This window comes from Urocitellus parryii, chromosome 10 (genome assembly GCF_045843805.1).
Source record: "Urocitellus parryii isolate mUroPar1 chromosome 10, mUroPar1.hap1, whole genome shotgun sequence".
In the NCBI taxonomy this organism is placed as follows: domain Eukaryota; kingdom Metazoa; phylum Chordata; class Mammalia; order Rodentia; family Sciuridae; genus Urocitellus; species Urocitellus parryii.
Window position 1 is genome coordinate 115,184,855 of NC_135540.1, and position 18,962 is coordinate 115,203,816.

The following is an 18,962-nucleotide window of genomic DNA, read 5'->3' on the forward strand; positions in this document are numbered from 1 at the left end:
TTCTTCTAGACATTAAATGGTCTGCTCCAGGTCCTGTTTAATGGCAGTCAGAAGTAGAACAAAAGTTTCCAGGCCCCAGATTCTGAGAAGGAGGTGCTTATCCTTTTCTCCTTGTACCTGTGCCACACTAGGGAACATGTCCAGTCCACCTATGAATTACTGGCTGACTTCACTAGCATACATTATGCTTACTTCATATTTTAAATCCATTTTATGATACAAATATCATGCTACCAAACACTTGCTAGCATTATACTCTTTCCCCCTTTGGAATAGTTTTTAAGCAAATAAAATTACTGAGGGATTTATTTAAATTGAAGATTGAATTTTGCTATACATTTTTATTCAGTTCCCATAGCAACAATTCAAATCAGACAATCTGCCTCTAAGTTACTTATTGTTATTAGAATTCCATTTCATGTCTCTGCTGAAACTAAGTAATGTTAAATAATGATCTTGAGAAAAAAATTTACCACAAGTAACTGGCTACGAAAAATTTAAAAACACCCAGGTAATTCAAATTTAATTTATGTCTAAGCCTTAAAGCAGCAATCACATCTCTAATGTAAACAAAAAAGTGACCTAAATGCATACAAATGTTTTCATCTGAATAAAACTCTCCTAGGAAAGAGATATTAAATTATAAACTTATTAGGAAGAAAAAAATCTAGCTATATTTCATTTATTTATATTAATCTTGTCATAAAAGTTACTTGAATCTGCAGGTGTAAGGTTAAAATGAGAAATCTACAAAGAAGGATAAAGACTGAGCAGGAAATTTTTCAATGGACTTAATTTAAAAAACATTAGCCTACCACCATGCTAAGTCTGTATATTATTGTCCTATTGTGCAATCTCTTATTTTTTTACTTGAGGCCCTGTGACGATCATAAACAAGAAACATTCCTGAGAAGTGATTACAACCACAGGGAGAAAAACCAATCATAAACACTGTGGTTTTCTATGAAAGCTTTTGTTTCCTCACATAAACTCCTACTGTGTTGAAGGAGTAAACCTAAATAATGATGATGAGCATGTGATGATGGCATTTTTTTCTGACTGGGGAGATGATGGGCCAATTGCTAGTTTTGAGTGTTAACTTTTATTAACATTTAATGCTTTTTCACATCAAGCTTATGAAATAGGTAGACTAAATCTTCCCAATAGGTTAAAAATAACCTATTCTTATTTCTCCAAATCTCTGTATCTCTAATGGAAGCTTCCTAAAGCAATGCCAATCTCTACACAAAACAAACAACTCAATGGAAGCATGAAGGATGGAGGAGAGGGTAGACAAAATGGCATTTCCTAAATGCTGATAAAATTAGTAATGTGGATAGCTGCATACATGTATGTGAATATTCACATTATTTCTTCTCTTAGAAGTCAATTGCTCTAACTGAAGCATTTAAATCAAGTCTATAAACAGTTCTTGTTAGTTGGGTGCAGTGGTGTATGCCCGTAATTCCTGAGGCTTGGGAGGTTGAGGCAGGAGGATTGAAAGTTCAAGCCAGCCTCAGCAACTTAGTGAGACTCTAAGCAACTTAGTGAGAACTTAGGAGTGTAGCTCAGTGGTAAAGCAACTGTGGGTTCAATTCTGAGTACCAAAACCAAATAAACAAACAAATAAACAAAAACACTTCTTGTAAGTAATCAGATTCATTCTTAAAAAGTGTCCTATTCATCTTCTCATCATTTATATCAGTACTGTCCCAATACATTATAACCACTATCACTGATTTCTGGCAGTGAATATGTGGACAATTCTGAAATGCATCCATATGCTATAAAGTAAAATGTTTGGGAAAGTCTGGATTTAAAAAGCAGCAGGTCTGAAAATATTGAACTAGGATACCACTCTACTTCTTAGTGACTATATTAACTTAGGGCCTGGCTCTTCCATTCAAAAATATTACTTGGTGTTTTTTCCTCAAAATTCAATGAAAATATGACATGGTAGACCATGAACCTGAACCTCAAGACTCATGACAAAGCCAATATGTATATTAGCCTTCAACAATAAGGAATAAGGCAAAGAGGATATGCCTGCCTGCTCTTCAAATACATACCATAGTGTAATTGTGAGCCACTTTATGCAAATCTGTACAACCCTGGGCATCAGCAAAAGAACGGATTCCAAGACAGTTGGACGGGTGAAGCTGTTTCATTAAAAACTTACAGCATGCTTCCACAACCTGTGAAAGCTGAAGAAGGCAAGCTGTAGATAACAGGCATTCAATATTATCTTCTTTTAATTCAAGGCGGCCTTAATGATAAAAAGAAATTCCATTAAATAGGGAAATACATGAATCTTATTTTATAAAATAATTGATGTTAGTAGTAATATTTCGAAATAAGAGCTCATTATATGTATTACAAACCTAGAAAGTGTAAGACATTAAAAAATAAAATAAAAAGTATTGAATGTGGGGGAAAATTATTAGCTCTTTGTGACCTCTATTAAAAAATAAAAAGAGAAACTAATGTCTTATTTTCAGAATTTCTAAAATGACATATTTGTAACATCAGTTCTATATAACTCTCCAATTTTAAGTGCAAAATTTTCACTAATTACATAATCCATCTAATTATTATATTAATATTTTAAAATACCATTCAAAAGCTTCATTATGATGTACTTTAAAGGTTTTAACATGGAGATTTTTAACCTATGTGAGGTATTATCAAGATGGTAATGACAATAGCAGAATTAACTGTTAGCCAGACATATTTTAATGAGTCTGGAAATCTGGAATCTAATAATATAACACAAGATTAAGGAGTTTTATTTACATTTTCAGACTTATTACCTGTATATGCATACTGAATCAAGGACCACAACGAGTTTGGTTCTACACCTTCCATTTTTATTTCTTCTTGTCTTGCTTCTCTGACATCATTAGTAAACATGGCAGCAAAATAATCAGAGACAGAGGAGAGCACCAATCTGAGGATTAGGAAAAAAAAAATCAATGAGCGTCTTAAATTTGATGTTCTTTAATAAATGCTTCATCATCTTTTTCAAAAAATTTGTTACCCATAGAAAGTACATGGTACTGGGAAATGCATTTTAAGTTTGACAAATTGCTTTATGCTCCACTTCCTTCCTTTGAATAATAAATTACCATTATGAAAATTTTCTGCTGAGGTAAATGATTTACCTGCTTATCACTCAAATACAACTTTATAACATCCAGAAAACAAGCCACAAGCCCACAGCATTAAATCAACTACATATATAAAAGAAAAAATGTTACTTTTTATCATTTTTTAAAATAATCTAAGCTATCTTTTAAAAAAATTCAATGGTAGAAGGAATGAATATATACGAAACAGTTAAAAATGGTTTTAGCAAGTTATTTTTAACTTTTATAACATTTTATTATCATAGCACATTGTACCTATATTATTATAATACTTATGTATTAGTACTATGAAACTATAATATTTTGTTATAATACATAATAACATATGGCCTGTTTCTGTGGATTTTTTTGGGGTAGGGGTGGTTCTGGGGATTGAAACCAGAGTCTTTCACATGCTAGGCAATTGCCATTGTTAAATTTTATTTTGGGACAGTGTCTTACCAAGTTGCCCAGGCTTGTCTTGAACTGGCAATCCTACCTTAGCCTCCTGAGTAGCTGTGACTCAGCAAGATTTTTGACAGTCAATAAAAATAAAAGTAGTTACAAATATATGTATTTTTGAAACATGCATTTTTTTCACTTGATTATATGTCTTGAAGATATTTTTATGTGAGCATGCTTACACAGATTTACATTATATTTATTTATTTTGTTTTTTGCAGTGCTGGGGACCAAACCCAGAGCTTTGCACTGGGGAGGCAAGCTCTTTACCACAGAGCCACATCTCTAGTCCCTTTATTCTTTTTTATTTTTGGTATTAGGTGTTGAACCCAGGGGTGCTTAACCATTGAGCCATATCCCCACTCTTTTTTATATATTTTAAAAAATATATTTTATTGTTTAGTTGTAGTTGGACACAATATCTTTATTTATTTATTTTTATGTGGTGCTGAGGATTGAACCCAGGGCCTCGCATGTGCTAGATGAGCCACAACCTCAGGCCTTATATTTTATTTTGAATCAGGGTCTTGCTAAGTTGCTTAGGGTCTTGACTAGTTGCTAAGGCTGCCTTTGAACTCACCATTCTCCTGCCTTATCTCCTGAGCCACTGGGATTATAGTTATGCACCCCTGCACCTAGCCCTTCACCCATTTTTTAAAGAAGTAAAAATAATAATACAAATTATTGATGAAGTTCCCTTTGTGTCCCTCTCTAATTCCATTCTTCTGCTTCCTTAGAACTGAACTGAGTTATAAGGTTTGCCAAATGACTCTCTTAAGGTACTGTACCAATTTAGACCCCGACTAGTATTGTATAAGAGCTAATGTTTCTCCATAATATTGTCAGATGTTAAAATTTTTGGTCATCTGCACAATTTTAAATATACAATCTTGCTGTTTTAATTTTCATTCCCCTAATAATTGGTGCAGATATTTTCAAATATTTACTAGCCATTCAGATTCCTTCTTCATAGAATTACCTATTCATTCAGTCATTTGCTGAACAAATACTGATGTGCACCTAACAATTAATGAGTGCTCTTCTAGATACTTGAGATACATCAGTACACCAGACAGAAAAAAAGACTTTTCTTTATGTAGTCTTACATTTTAGAAGTAAAGGAGAGAAACAATGAAGAGTAGCACCATATGTGATAGTAAACAAAAAGGTGATAAGTGCTGTGGGGGGAAGTAGCGTAAAGACAAATGGAGAATATACGGTGAGTTTAACAGTCGCTCTCACTGGAAGGTGATATTTGGGCAAAGACTTTGAGAAAGTTATTTTCTGTTTATCATTTTTTAAAATAACCTAATAAGCTACTTAGTCACAGTATCTATGAACAGCATTTGGGCAGAAGGTGCAGCCAATACAAAAGTCCAAAGACAGAAGTGTCATTACTGGCACATATAAGAAATTATAGAGCTATTAGTGTGGTTCTTGCAGAGTGAGCAAGAGAGCAGTGGCACAGAACCTTAGGAAATGGCAGGCTGGGTCACACAGGTCACTAAATGTACTTTGGCTTTCATACTCAGTAACATGAATCATTGAGAGGTTTGGTCAGAGTGACTGGATCCGAGTTCCATTTTAGAGGATCACTCAAATGGCTGTGTTGAAAACAATGTAGGGTAAAGGTGTTAAGCAGAGATACCAGTAAGAAGACTCCTGTAAGTGAGATGGCTAACATGAGTATGTCAGGTAATCTGGTAATGTGTTCAGTTCAGGAAATACTACAGACTTTGAGATATCTCCATGAAATCAGATTGAAATATCTTTAATATGAGCATAAACTCATGCTCTTAATAGGATGCTCTGTCACTAGTAAATAGTATTAGCTCAATAAATGTACACAAAATTGACAACTATAAGACAAAGCCCATTCTTGTTTTACTTCTATTTTGGAAGATTTTTTTTTTAAAAAAACTCTTTGGAACAGAGTGTTTGTTAATTAGTTTTGAAGGGCATGAAAAATCATTTGGGATAACAGTGATGATCAACAATGAACAACTGAATGAATATGAAATTATCAGAAGAAAATGAAATGATTTATCATTTGTTAAAGGCTCCTGCCCCCCGCCCCCAGTACTGCTTTTCATATTTCTTAAGAGATCAGCAAACAGAAGTTAGGATACATGTAGTTTTTAAAAAACTGTTAGGGAGCCAGGTGTGTAGCTCAGTGGTATGGCACATGCTTAGCATGCATAAGGCCCTGGGTTCAACCCACAACACCAAAAACAAACAAAAAAACTTAACAATTGTTAACACTTCTAGCAACTCTATTCTACCAGTTTTTCTTTTTCCTAAATACCCATAAACTCTAATTTCCCCTGAATTTACTGAAAGTATTTAATAACTGTGGAAGAAAGCTGTTTGTAGTAGCTGAAATCTATACCGGACAATATTGACTTGTCTAAGGCCAGTGTGTTTTTTTTTTTTTTTTTTTGTGTGTGTGTGTGTGTATGCTTCTAAAAAGGGAAAATGAGCCTTTTAGGATCATTCAATGTATAATAATTTCTATATGCACTGTTTTCTTTGTGGAAGTCCCATGAGATCTACCCCTTTTCAAAAGCATAATGGTCAAATGCAGTATGTTACCTCGCCATACATAACAAAATTACCCAGGAAATATTTCACACATACAAATTTAGAAAACAATTACCTGTGAGCTGGAATTCTGCGATCACCAGCAACTAAAATTACATCACATAACTGTTTATGTCTCAAATAGTTTTCCATTTTTTTAAATGTTTGCTCAGCATGATTAAGGGCTTGAAAAAATTCATCTGATGAACATGGCTCCATAGTATGGCAGGATGATAATGTCTGACTACTATTAGAAGTCCTGAAAAGAAAGAAAATGCACATTTTAAAATATCACTATCACTTAAAAAGATCTTTCCTATTATATCCTTTTAAATACTTCAAATGTAATAAAACAAATCAATGCTCTCAATTTTAATCTATTATTTTTTTAAAATCAATGATAGCTCAAGTTACTATGAGTGAATATGACATCTGTTAATTAATAGCTACACATACTCTTTGTAGTACCTATTTATGAGGTCTCATTTTTAAAAACCTAACATCTCTGCTTAGGAAGAGCCAAGCTATATTCATATTGACAGCTGGGTTCCTAACATTATATTTAAAGATGTAACTGTTCACTCTTCCTATCTTTGAAGGCAAGAAAGCAATTAAACTGTTTTGGAAATATAAGTCCAAGTCATCTTTTCTTTAAAAAAGAGTTATATGCCACAGTTAATTTATAAAACGCACTGTCATAAAAGTTATAAATAATTCCTTTGATTCTCTGACCAGTCCTTAAAAGCCCAGGTAACTTATAAATGTATATTAAGTAAGTTGAATTAGATTAAAATAACCTGAAGGCCTGATTCCACATATCCAAAAAATGATTTGAAATTTCCAAATTATAGTTCGAAGAGGTATGAGTTCTATGTTTTTATCTGATTTACTGATAGGTAGTGAACTGTTTAGGACTAGGAAGGGAATCTGAATCCACATGCTCTACCCCCATCCACTCTCCAACATCATTTAAATCAAGTCATCAATATCTGTTGGTTATGCAATTCACTAAAAGTCACTGACTGTGCCATAATTTAATTCTCATTTCTGATCAGATCTTAAAAGAAACCTGTGATTCTGATGAATGTTTTATTGAATCAAGCCTCACCATATTTTAAGAGAATTTTCTTAATAAAAGCATCTAATAATGTTATCAAAAAAAAGAAAAAGTCATTGGATCTCTTACTTTCTAAAGTAAAGAGAATTGAAGGAAATTGAGTGCCTTGTCAAAAGTAATAGAGTTTTTCATGGCAGAGACAAGGTCGTTGCAGAGCCTTTGTTGTGTTTACTGAAATCTTTTTTCCTTTTTTCCTGGGAATAAGGCTACACGACATTTTGCAGCCTCTTTTGGAAAAAAGGTGGCTTTATGATAGAAATAAACTGTTACTTCATATAGTTCACCTTAGCTAAAGTGGTTGAGAGCAGGTATGGTTTTCCTGTACTTTCCCTATTCATGGGTTGAATGGAGAAGACTGAGGACTTAGGTAAAAGAAGAGGTCAAATAAACGAAATGGTACTCAAGCAAGAACATTCAGATTATACTCACAAAAACACTGGACTGAGATTTATCTATTTCTGAAGTTTACGGTACTCTATAATAAACATTGCTGCCTAAATCCTCCCAGTGCAATGCAGTTTTTAGTGCCTGTAAATACAGGCACTAAAAAATACTTTTGGGAGATTGGGGTTGTAGCTCAGTGGTAGAACATGTGCTTAGCATGTGTGAGGCCCTGGATTTGATCCCCAACTCACATGAGTGCAGACCATTAGAGGATAATACATATGATCTAGAAGATATGTGTTATATACTATGAATGTTATTGGTATGATCCAGTAAAGTACGTACTCAAACTTCCACTTAAGAACATCATCATTTTAAATTTGGAATGAAGAATGTAGAATTACAAGTTATTTATATAAATGCAGATTAGAAATATTTTTTAAATCTAGGGAAAAATAAATAATGGTGATTTGATAATAATAACTTGAAGATTTAAAATGCTTTTTTAGTAAAATGAAGTTTTATATTGAGAAAGTACCAATAAATAACTATAAGAGTATTAATAATCTGAGAATGAGATAAAATTATACTTTTAAATTTTTGTAAGTCATAAATTATTTTAATCACCCAGTCAAGTAAATAAATCAGGTACTTGTTTCTTATGGTTCCTATATTTTACATTTCTTATATTTCATGTTATCAGCAATGACTAAGCATTGAATTGGGTAAATGTTTTCTGAGTGAATTGTGATCAACCAAATACAAACACTAATTAATGCTAAATTTTGAAAGACTGAAAAAACTTCATAATACTATACTAAGTTATTACAGGCTAAATCTGATGTTGGTATAAACCCAATCAATAAAAGAGAACAATTCTTTCTTGCCAAGAATTTTCAGAGTGTTTTGTTCAGAACCTGAAAGAAATTAGGACAATCTGGGAAACATTCACATTCAATCCCTTCCTCTCTGAGACTGTCACAAGGTTTGAGATGAGACTTGAACACTGCATTTTTCAAGAACCCCACAGATGACCCTAACATCTATTACAGGCCAAATTTCACTGGTGTACAATTTAGTCAAGAAATGGTTGTTACAAAAATTAGTATGCGATGAACCTGCAGTTCAAATTACTGATTTACATAATGGATACTTTACTTCAAACATATGCAAACTGAAATTGCTTGAGTAAAATATTTTAAATGAATTAGTAGAATTTAATGGAGTATTTGTTCTTTTCCAAATGAACATATAGGTAAAATATCTTAACTGTTAATATACATAAACATTAACAAAAAAAAAATCTATGCTTCCAAAACAACATTTCAAACTTCTTTATTTGCTGTTGAGTCTTCAACTGCCATCACATGTTTAATGAACATGTTATTTAAATGTGACAATCAATTCACTAAGGTTTTTGAATATAGTAATCACTTCCAAGGCTTCAAATGAGGCCCCAAAGAAGTGCAGGCTTCTGATTTGTAGCTACTGAAAAGTAAAGCCATTGTTTACAAAATGAGCATAAAGGAGAATGAAACAGAGCTATTCAGTAGACTTGAAGAGCTATAGAGCTTTCTAGCAGTAGTTTTGTTTTTATTTTTTTAAAGACATTTGGGACTTTGCACATAGAATTTTAACAACACAAGAATTTACTTTTAAAAAATTGACTACACATCCATACAACTATAGGACATTAAGCTACAGTCATTAAAACAATTGCATACAGAATTTTTACAACTAGAAGAAACCTACTCATTTAATCCAACTTTCTTATTTTGCAGATGAGAAAATTTGAGGCCTCAAATGGCCAAAGTGACTGACCACGAAAACATCAGGAGCAGGTTACAAAGCTAGGGTCAGGAAGTATTGTGGGTGGTTAAAGTGCAAACAAAGGAATGGGAATTCCTGCTTACCTTTATACTAAGGCAGTGGGCACAAGGACTAAGAGTGTAAAAGGAGAATGATTTTATATGATATGAATGGTAATTCAAAAGGGGAAAAAAGACATTGGAATTAAGGATTTTAGACCAAAATTCATCACCCTGTGACTGCTTCTTGGCTAGGAATAAGAGAGCAAAGAATCTCAGGTTTCCATGACAGATCACATCCCTAACCCTGGCTAATCAAATTGCTTTTAATACTCTGGTTCTGTGTAGCTGACAATGTGAATACTTCCTTACTCTTTTTTGTTCTATGTGCTTTAGTTTGGAGGATTGAATTGGATAGGTGTTGGCAAGTAATTAAGAGCATTTTAAGAAGGTTCTAGAGCAGTGTTATGTAATACAGCAGTTACTAGCCCATGGATCTATTTTAATTATTAACAAATACTAGTCTAATAAAATTAAAAATTCAGTTCTTTACTTAGACTAGTCATGTTTTAAATGCTCAAAAGTCCCATGACACTAGAGGCTACCAAACTGGATGACAAATACATGGAACATTCCCATCAATACATAAAGTTCTGCACAATGCTGCCCTAGTCTCACAGACCTAGGTTCGCCTCTCACTCTGTCACTCATTATGTATCACCGTGGACAAGTTACTTAACTTCTTTAGAGAAGTTAAATGCTTACCTTCTTCAACAGAATGGGGATAAGTAATGCATAGTATTTTCTTTTAGGGAATCCTTCATGGGAGATCTACAAAATGAAATAATTCATGCATGGCTCTAGCACAGAGTAAGTACACAAAGTAAGCTACTGTTAGAAGATCCTTGCTTTTCAGTGGAAAGTTCTATGATTTCAGACTTTTATCTTTATATGATATTATTTGTTTTGTTGGCTTTTTAAAAAACTGATCCCCAGAACTGGGTACAGTGGTGTATGCCTATCATCCCAGCTATTTGAGAGGCTGAGGCAGGAAGATCAAAAGTTTGAGACCAGCCTGGACAACTTAATGAGAACTTGTTTCAAAACGAAGTTTTAAAAGGGGCTGGGGATGTAGCTCAGTGGTTGAGTGACCCTTGGTTCCTCCCTCAATACCAAAAACAAAGAAAGAAAGAAAGGAAAAAATAAATGATCCTTAGTATTATCAGGTCCCCGCCTCCCCACTACCCCTGAATCTGTACTTTTGATTCAGCTCAGGGCCTGTGCATGCCAGGAAAGTGTTCTTTCACTGGGCTATATCCCCCAGCCCCCTGCCCCCAATTTTTTATTTTTTGAGACAGGATCTTGCTAAATTGCCCAGGCTGGTCTCAAGCTTTCGATCCTCTTGCCTCCCAAGTGGCTGGAGTTAAAAAGGTATATACACCACCAGGCCTGGCTCTTCCCTCCCACCACCCCCCACCTTTTTTTTTTTTTTCTGTTATACTAGGTTTTTTTATTCTATCACAAGAATTTGCATTAGGATTTCTCTCTCTCTCTCTCTCTTTCTTTCATTCGTTCGTTCGTACTGGGGATTGAACCCAGGGACACTCAACCACTGAGCCACATTCCTAGCCTTATTTTGTATTTTATTTATTGACAGGGTCTCACTGAGTTGCTAAGTGCCTCACCATCGCTGAGGATGGATCCTCCTGTCTCAGTCTCCCGAGCTGTTGGGATTACAGGTGTGTGCTACCAGGGCCGGCAAGGATTTCTTAATGGAGTAATTTTTCTAATGAAGTTTTAACAATTACTTCACAAGCATTATATTACATATAATTCTGAGTAGTAAAAAATGTACACTGAAACTCCAAATGGTCTAGTTTGGCTTACTCCCTAGGTAAGTGATTTACTCCTGCATCTTTGCTTATGGCAATTAGAATTTATGTCTTTGTGCAGCTGCAATTACTGTATCACAAAATTTTTTGCGTCTTTTATAAATATTTAAAACCATAAATATAAAATGAAAATATAAATTACTCAATACGGGCTATCAGTCTCTAAATTTTTTGATGCATAGCCTTTGCAATATACTTTAAGCTTGTGCTCAAATATATTTACTTATTTATAAAAGAAGTAGATACCACTGTCCAATTACTATTCATATTATTAAATACAGATAAAAATAATTTAAGAGATTAAATACAAATAGAAGTTCTAACTATTACTCTAATTGATCATCTTATCCCCAAGAGTGTAATTCCTACAGGACTGCACAGCAGGGAAAGATCTGCATGGATTAGTATTTGGAAAGACAACAAATAGCAGTAAAATCTGCAATATGTCTTAGAGTTTAGATGGGTGAGAAAGTTTAGAAGAGCAATTGGGGTTGTCCTCTTTAAGAAGGTGGTCCCCTCCAAGGAGAAGACAAGCCAATTGCATAGAAAAATGACAAAAACAGTATCATCAAGGTTTGGAGATGTAGTTCAGAGCTAGAATAAGTGCTGAGCATGTACAAGGACATGGGTTTGATCCCTAGCATCCGCTTAAAAAGAATATAATTATCCCTTCCTCTCAAGATAAACATGTTTGGATTCAGGAAGTTAAGGTTTGTTTGTTTGCTTTCTTCCTTGCTGGCACCATGACCAGGATATCTATGGGGAAGAGTTAAATGTTTCCAAGAATCAAATTTTCGTAGGTGATAATCACTTTGAAGGAGGTACAATGAGTACTTTCCTACAATGCTGGTGAGAACTAAAACAGTATAATCTTCCTAAAAGGACTTGAAAATACAAATTGAGAATCCTAAAAACATACATACCCCTGGGACTCTGTCCAGAGGAAATAATTACCTATATGTACAAGATCTAGCAATAGGGAAGATTTACCACAGGTTTTTCTAAGAGGAAAATATTGGAACAATCTAAACACTGATTGAACAAAAGGCACACCAATACTCGAAAGAATGGTGCAGTCATTTACAAAGATATAAGTTATTTAACCAGGTGGAAAGATGTTTTGAGTGACAAAATTGTTTCTGCCTATCCTGGATTCCTCTTTTGGTAACAGAACTCACCTGTATGTACCTTCTGAGAAACCACACATTCCCCACCTCAGTTCATATGGCTTAGGCAGAGATGACCCAGCAACCCAGGCCTGGCCAATAGCATCATACCTCCTGGCAATAATGATTGGTTCTGGTGGGCACAGGATCTAAACAGGGCTAGTCTAAGTCAATTCATGACTGGTTGGCACTCTTGTAAAGAGTTTTCTCTTTTCATTGAAGTTCTAAGTTGATAAAAAGCAAACTTAAGAGCTACTAATTTTTTTTTTTTTTTTTTGCTACCATGCTGACAGTCTACCTAAGATAATGCCATGACAAAGAAAAACAGAATCTACAGAGGGAGAAAAATAGATTACTGGTGTTATTTAAGTATCTGAATCCAGCCATGTCTAGGTAGGCTCTGTCCTTGGATTTTTATTTACTTATGTGAACAAAAAAACCTCCAGCTTTTGCTTATTTGATTTGGGTTTGCTTTTTGTGATCAAAATAGTTATAAGATAAAAATCTACACTAAGGTAAAGAAGTTATAGATCTACATGTACAATAAAATTGAGATTTTTATTTTTTAAATTCAGATTATTACTATACATGTATAAAAATATACTAAAAGGATACTTCCCTAAATTAACAGTTATTATTTTGGGATAACTGGATAATAACTGATCTTTATTTTTCCATTTTTACTTATCTCTATTTTCTGATGAGTTTTTTTTTAATTTCTTTTAAAAAATTGTTCTTTTAAGTTATATATGGCAGTAGAATGTAATTTCCCATTCTTGTGGTTGTACCTGATATGGAATTACACTGATCATATATTCTTATATGAATAATAGGAAAGTTATATCTGATCACTCTTCTTTCTTTCCTATTCCCATGACTTTTTGTTTTGTTTTGTTTTGTTTGTTATGCTGGGGATTGAACCCAGAGCCTTGTGCATGTGAGACAAGCACTCTACCAAATAAGATATATCCCCAGCCCCTTCCCATGAATTTTTGATAAAACTATATTATGTTTTATGGGGAAAATCACTTAGAAAATGAGATCCAAAAGAAGTGTGAAGAATTCTATTTATTTTTACTTCTTGCATATTGCTGATTATAATCTCAAATCCATTCTTTATTTCTACCATAATAATGAGTTTTAGCTGGTCACATGGTTATCCTGGCAGGACTACATTTTGGGGCTTCCCTTGTAACTAGCTGTGATCATCTAAGTTTTCATCATTGAAATGTAATTAGTACTGGGCTGGGGATGTGGCTCAAGCAGTAGCGCGCTCGCCTGGCATGCGTGTGACCCGGGTTCGATCCTCAGCACCACATACCAACAAAGATGTTGTGTCCGCCGAGAACTAAGAAATAAAATATTAAAAATTCTCTCTCTCTCTCTCTTTAAAAAAAAAAAAGAAATGTAATTAGTACTAATATATGCAGCCTGTATCACTTGTTTAATATTCTCCCGTTTCTCTCTTTGAGGCTGAAATGCAGACAAGGGGGCTAGATAAGCTTTGGCCATGCAGAAAGGATAACACCCTATGATGGAGAAACAAAATGGAAGGAATATGAATCTCTTAATTTATGAGGCACAGCTATTATGTGCCCTGGGCCACCTGCCCATCTGTCAGGAGACAGAGAAATGAACTTACGTTTTATTTAAGTCTATGTGTTTCTGAATCTCTAATACATCACCTTAGCCTATGCCCTGCTCATATACTTCCTCAAGTTAAATAACATGCACAGGTGTACCATTGTTTTCATGCCTAGCTCCAAATGGAGCAAAAGAAAATAATATGTGAACAATAAGTGGCATAGACAGGTTCTTCTGCTTTAAAAATTTAGAGTTAGAGTTAGGCGTGGTGGCACATACCTATAATTCAGGTTTCTGGAGGCTGAAGCAAGAGGACTACCAGTTCAAAGCCAGCCTCAGCAAGTTAGCAAGACTCTTATCTAAAAATATAAAAAGGGCTGGGGATGTGGCTCAATAGTTAAGCACCCCTGGGTTCAATACCTGGTACAAAAAAAAACAAAAACAAAAACAAAATGGCCTTTCTAAGGCCAATTATGTGATTGTAGTGCCTATCCTTTTCTGAAGCTCAATCTTCAGCTTTCCTAGAAATTCTATTGCTTTTAAATCATCCAATCAATTTCAGTTACTTAAAACCAAGAACTATGATTGATATGACATACAGATAGGCTTCAGGGGGTCCATGAACTATGTACCAATATTTAAGACACACAGAATATGTTTTGGGAAGAGCTTACATTAGATTCTCATGAGAGTCCATGGTTTGATGGGGGCACATATGTGAGAAGGGAGACAAGGCAATATATTCTTCCCAGATACAAGAACTATTATAGTTGAACTTTGCTATTTCTGGAAACAAATTTTATTTTTCACATGAAAATGTAAAGAATATAAATTTAAGACTGAACAAAATTAATAGACTGGATCAAACAATGAGATCCAGAGTCAACATAAAAGAGGCCAAGAAAAAAAGCAGCCTTTGAAGAAATGTGACATTATGAACATAACCCTGTTGGGAAAAGAGGACACCTAAGTGCCTTCAAGATAAGGCCACGAGAAGCAAATCGGTTGACCAAGGAATAGAAGAGTTCCGGATATCTAGAGTTGAAAGACAGGAAAGCAATATGTAAGATGGGTCAAAGGGTGTGGATTCAGAGTTGTGGCTGGGTCAAAAGACTGTACCTGTAACCCAGCCAGTCTTCACATTCTCAAGAGGCAGATGAAGAATTAGCTGGGGAAAGAAGGTGAAAATGGTTAGAATGAATAATGAGGTATATGTTAATCCAATTTGAACTCTATGATTAGTGAACAACAGTCACACAGAAATGACTTGTTTGTATGTAGGTAACAGAGCATTCGGTTAAAAAATACAGAAAAGAATCTATTCCCAAGTGATCAAGGTCAGGATCTATAGTGATAAATCAAGTTACTTTATTTCTCTAGTAGTCTTAGCCAGAACCCATAAGCCCAGTCTAATCATGAGAAAACCATCAGACAAATCCCAATTGAGTAAGACATTCTACAAAACACCTGACCAGAACTCCCAAAACTGCCACAGTCATCAAAAACAAGGAAAGTCTGCCAAACTATCACAACTAATAGGAGCCAAAGGAGACATTGTGACTTAATATATTGGTAGTATTTGGGAAAAGATCCTGGAACAGAAAAAGGGCACTAGGTAGGAAACTAAGGAAATCTATAGGACTTTAGTTAAATAATAAATATATCAACATTGACTAAATAATAGAAACTGATATACCATATTAATGTAAGATATAAAAAATAAGGAAAAGTGGGTTTGGGTATATAGAAACTCACTGTACTATGTTTGGAAATTTTCTATAAATCTTAAACTGTTCTAAAAATACTTTATTTTAAAAAAATACAGCCATTTTACTTACTAACCTTGAGCAAGTTACTTAGCCTTTCTGTGCCTCAATTGTCTCATCTGTAAAATCAGAATTAGGTTGAGAGCAGTAACAACTAAAAATTGTGTTAATATATTAAAGTGCCCTGAACTTCCTATGTGCCTCACAGGAAGCACACAGTATTAGCTTTGATTACTTCTGAATATTCTTAAAGGGCAATAACATTTTATGCACACTAAAAATAGCCCAAAATTCATAATAACTTCATAAGCAAAATGTGAAATAATGAAATTTCCCCAATTTAAAAGATGTCAAAAATTACATAATTTCAACGTGAGTAAATCAAGTAACGTGCAAACTGTCTTTATATATGGTCATGTGGTGGGCCACCATAAAAATCTTCCTATCTCTGGAAAGAATTTGTCTGGAATTATGGTCTTAGGAACCTATTGTTCAAAAAAAAAAAAAAAGTGGTTCTGTTATTTGGAATCTAAAATTTCTCGTGATATAAAAAAACAAGATTTATATTTAAATAACAAAGTAATGACTTAGATGCTCCCATGGAGAAGTGATGGCTAGGTTACAGACCCAAGACCAAAGTTAAAAATGTGAGAATATTTTAAACCACTCAGATGGATGGCAGCAGATTACCAGAAGTCTAATGCTCAGACAGATATTTATTGTGGCTAGAATATAGCTGACAAAACATATTACCTCCTATGATGCCTCTTAATTCCTGCCTTAAATGGTCCAGATCCACTGAGGGAATTGTGATTCTGGGTTTGTAAAATCACTCAGCTACTTTCCTTTTCTCTAATTACTCAAAATTTCAGTTTAAGTTCTGGGAGCTATGTAAACATTATGACTGCTAAAAGAAGAAATTAGAAAATCAAATGTATTTCCCATTATAGCTTTAATATTTTAAGATATCAATCTATAATATGGTCAAAATACATTTCACTATTTACAAATATTTAAAAAAAATTATTTCCAAGTTATATACAAAAATTTGATGAATGCCATTGAAACTTCTTTTGATGTTATCAGTGACAGCCTTTGACTTATTTACAGTAGAAGGAAAATCACTTAGAGAAGTCTGACTGCTCACTTAATCAAAAAGCTGAGGGCAAATAAATGTATCTTTATGTAAAGGTCAAAGACTTAGAGCTAGAGGACTGAGGGAAGATATAAGAATTATATGTATTCAATCTAGGGAAAAAAAAGAGAGAGAGAGAGAGAGAAAGAGGTGCATGTATACACACAGAAGACATTCTAAAATATAAAATTTTTCCTGTTTTGCAATAAGATGTTAAGAGTGAAATTTCAAACCATCAGGTATATAAAATTGCTTTGACATATTCCCCTTATATCTAGAAACCAAAGATGCTTTCAGTTCATTTTATTTTTGAAATAATATTTTAGGAAAAATTTGGTCTCTGAAGATGTGAACTGTCTACTCTCATCTTACTCGGATCAATTTTCTTGATTACCATTTTTTAAATAAGTGTTTTAGGGGGCTGGGGATGTGGCTCAAGTGGTAGCGCGCTTGCCTGGCATGCGTGAGGCACTTGGTTCGATCCTCAGCACTACATAAAAATAAAATGAAGATATTAAAAAAAAGATGAAAGGACAATACTTTAAAAAATAAAAAATAAATGTTTTAGATTTTTTAAAATGCCACTTTATTTTTTAGCTCTTGTAAATAAAAATATCAATTTTAAATTCTTGAAGAATGCTCATAGCAATCTCTTAGTTGAAACACGTATCTTTTTTCTTTCATAATGAACAGCTCACCAAGATATTTCAGTATGCATACCAAAGAAAGATTAAATTTTAGTAATCATTTGCTATGCAAACTACCTTTGTTGTAAGGAAGTAAACAATAGCAACTAATGTGTGTACAATCTTTCCAAGATTATACATGAATATGAGTTTTTTACTCACATTATAATTTATCCAGCTAGTAGATACATGTTAAGAGTTTTACAATCTATGCTGGCAAAGAGGTGAATGCTTCATATTTTCTAATTTTGTTTAAATATTCTTGACATATTGATTTTCAAATGAAATGGTGATTAATCTTTAGCTTCCCACAAAAATGAAAAACCATGAACCTTTTACTATATAAGTTATTCTCTTTAGAGCAACAAGTCTCCAAACATAATACAAAACAATGAAATCACATTAGCTCAACTGATCTCCATATTAAAAATATTAGTGGCTCCTATTCCTTTAAGATAATGAAAATTTACAAATTAATTTAAAACATTGTGAATTAGATACACTATTTACCAGTGTAAAGCTATCCCTCCCCTCCATTACTCAAATGATTACAGATGACTGTCTATATCTTTCATCACTTCAACACCACAGTTCAAAATTCCATGTTCTGAAGGTTAGAAGAGGAAAAGGTGGTAAATATCCCCAAATAAGAGAAACCTGAATATCTGAATTCATTTTATCTCAATCCCTTATGATGCTTACATTAATCATAACTAACAAGCGAATTTTAAGTATAGTCAAAACATGCAAAGAAATTTTAAAAGAAAAAATAAAGAATTAAACCAGCTAAATCACAAACATCAGTGCCTTTTAATATTTAGGAATATTTTTGAGTGAAGGTGAATCAGAAAGATGACTTTCATGCTCTAACTTGTTATATGATCTGTTATAGTGGTTTAAACTGATTAATAAGAAAATCTATTTCAAAGATAAAGCCAAATTCCAAGGATGAAGATGCATAAAGTCATTATGAAATTATCAATTTTTATTTATTTATTTTTCTTCCAACTTATTCCCCTTCTTTTTGACCCCTTTTTACCAGCTGACCACATCTGGCCCCTCTATGTTCCCTTAAACTCTCCTGAAAAGATGTCCTTCATTTCCCTAAAAACACAAATGTCAGTCAAAGTGAAGATAACCGGAATTAGTAGCTGTCATCTTAGAAAGAGACATGTTACTTAGTATTCTCTGTATTAGTCTGAGAGCTGCAACATAGATAGGACAAAGAGAAATAACCATAGAAAAATAGTATTGACA

At 33.7% G+C, this 18,962-nt stretch overlaps 1 protein-coding gene across 5 annotated transcripts in view; it reads right to left on the bottom strand.

Moving 5' to 3' along the window:
• Klhl5 (kelch like family member 5) overlaps window positions 1–18,962 on the bottom strand; it is a 74,350-nt gene that overhangs the window by 35,891 nt on the left and 19,497 nt on the right. For 4 of the 5 annotated variants that reach the window (XM_026385379.2, XM_026385359.2, XM_026385349.2 and 1 more), the window contains 3 exons: window positions 6,244–6,426; window positions 2,811–2,947; window positions 2,070–2,266 (listed from right to left, as the gene is read on the bottom strand). In XM_026385379.2, the coding sequence (XP_026241164.1) occupies window positions 2,070–2,266; window positions 2,811–2,947; window positions 6,244–6,386 (477 nt within the window). In that variant the 5' untranslated portion in view covers window positions 6,387–6,426. Of the gene's footprint in view, window positions 1–2,069; window positions 2,267–2,810; window positions 2,948–6,243; window positions 6,427–15,237; window positions 15,287–18,962 lie in introns of all 5 variants that reach the window. The other variant, XM_026385369.2, reaches the window with a different exon arrangement.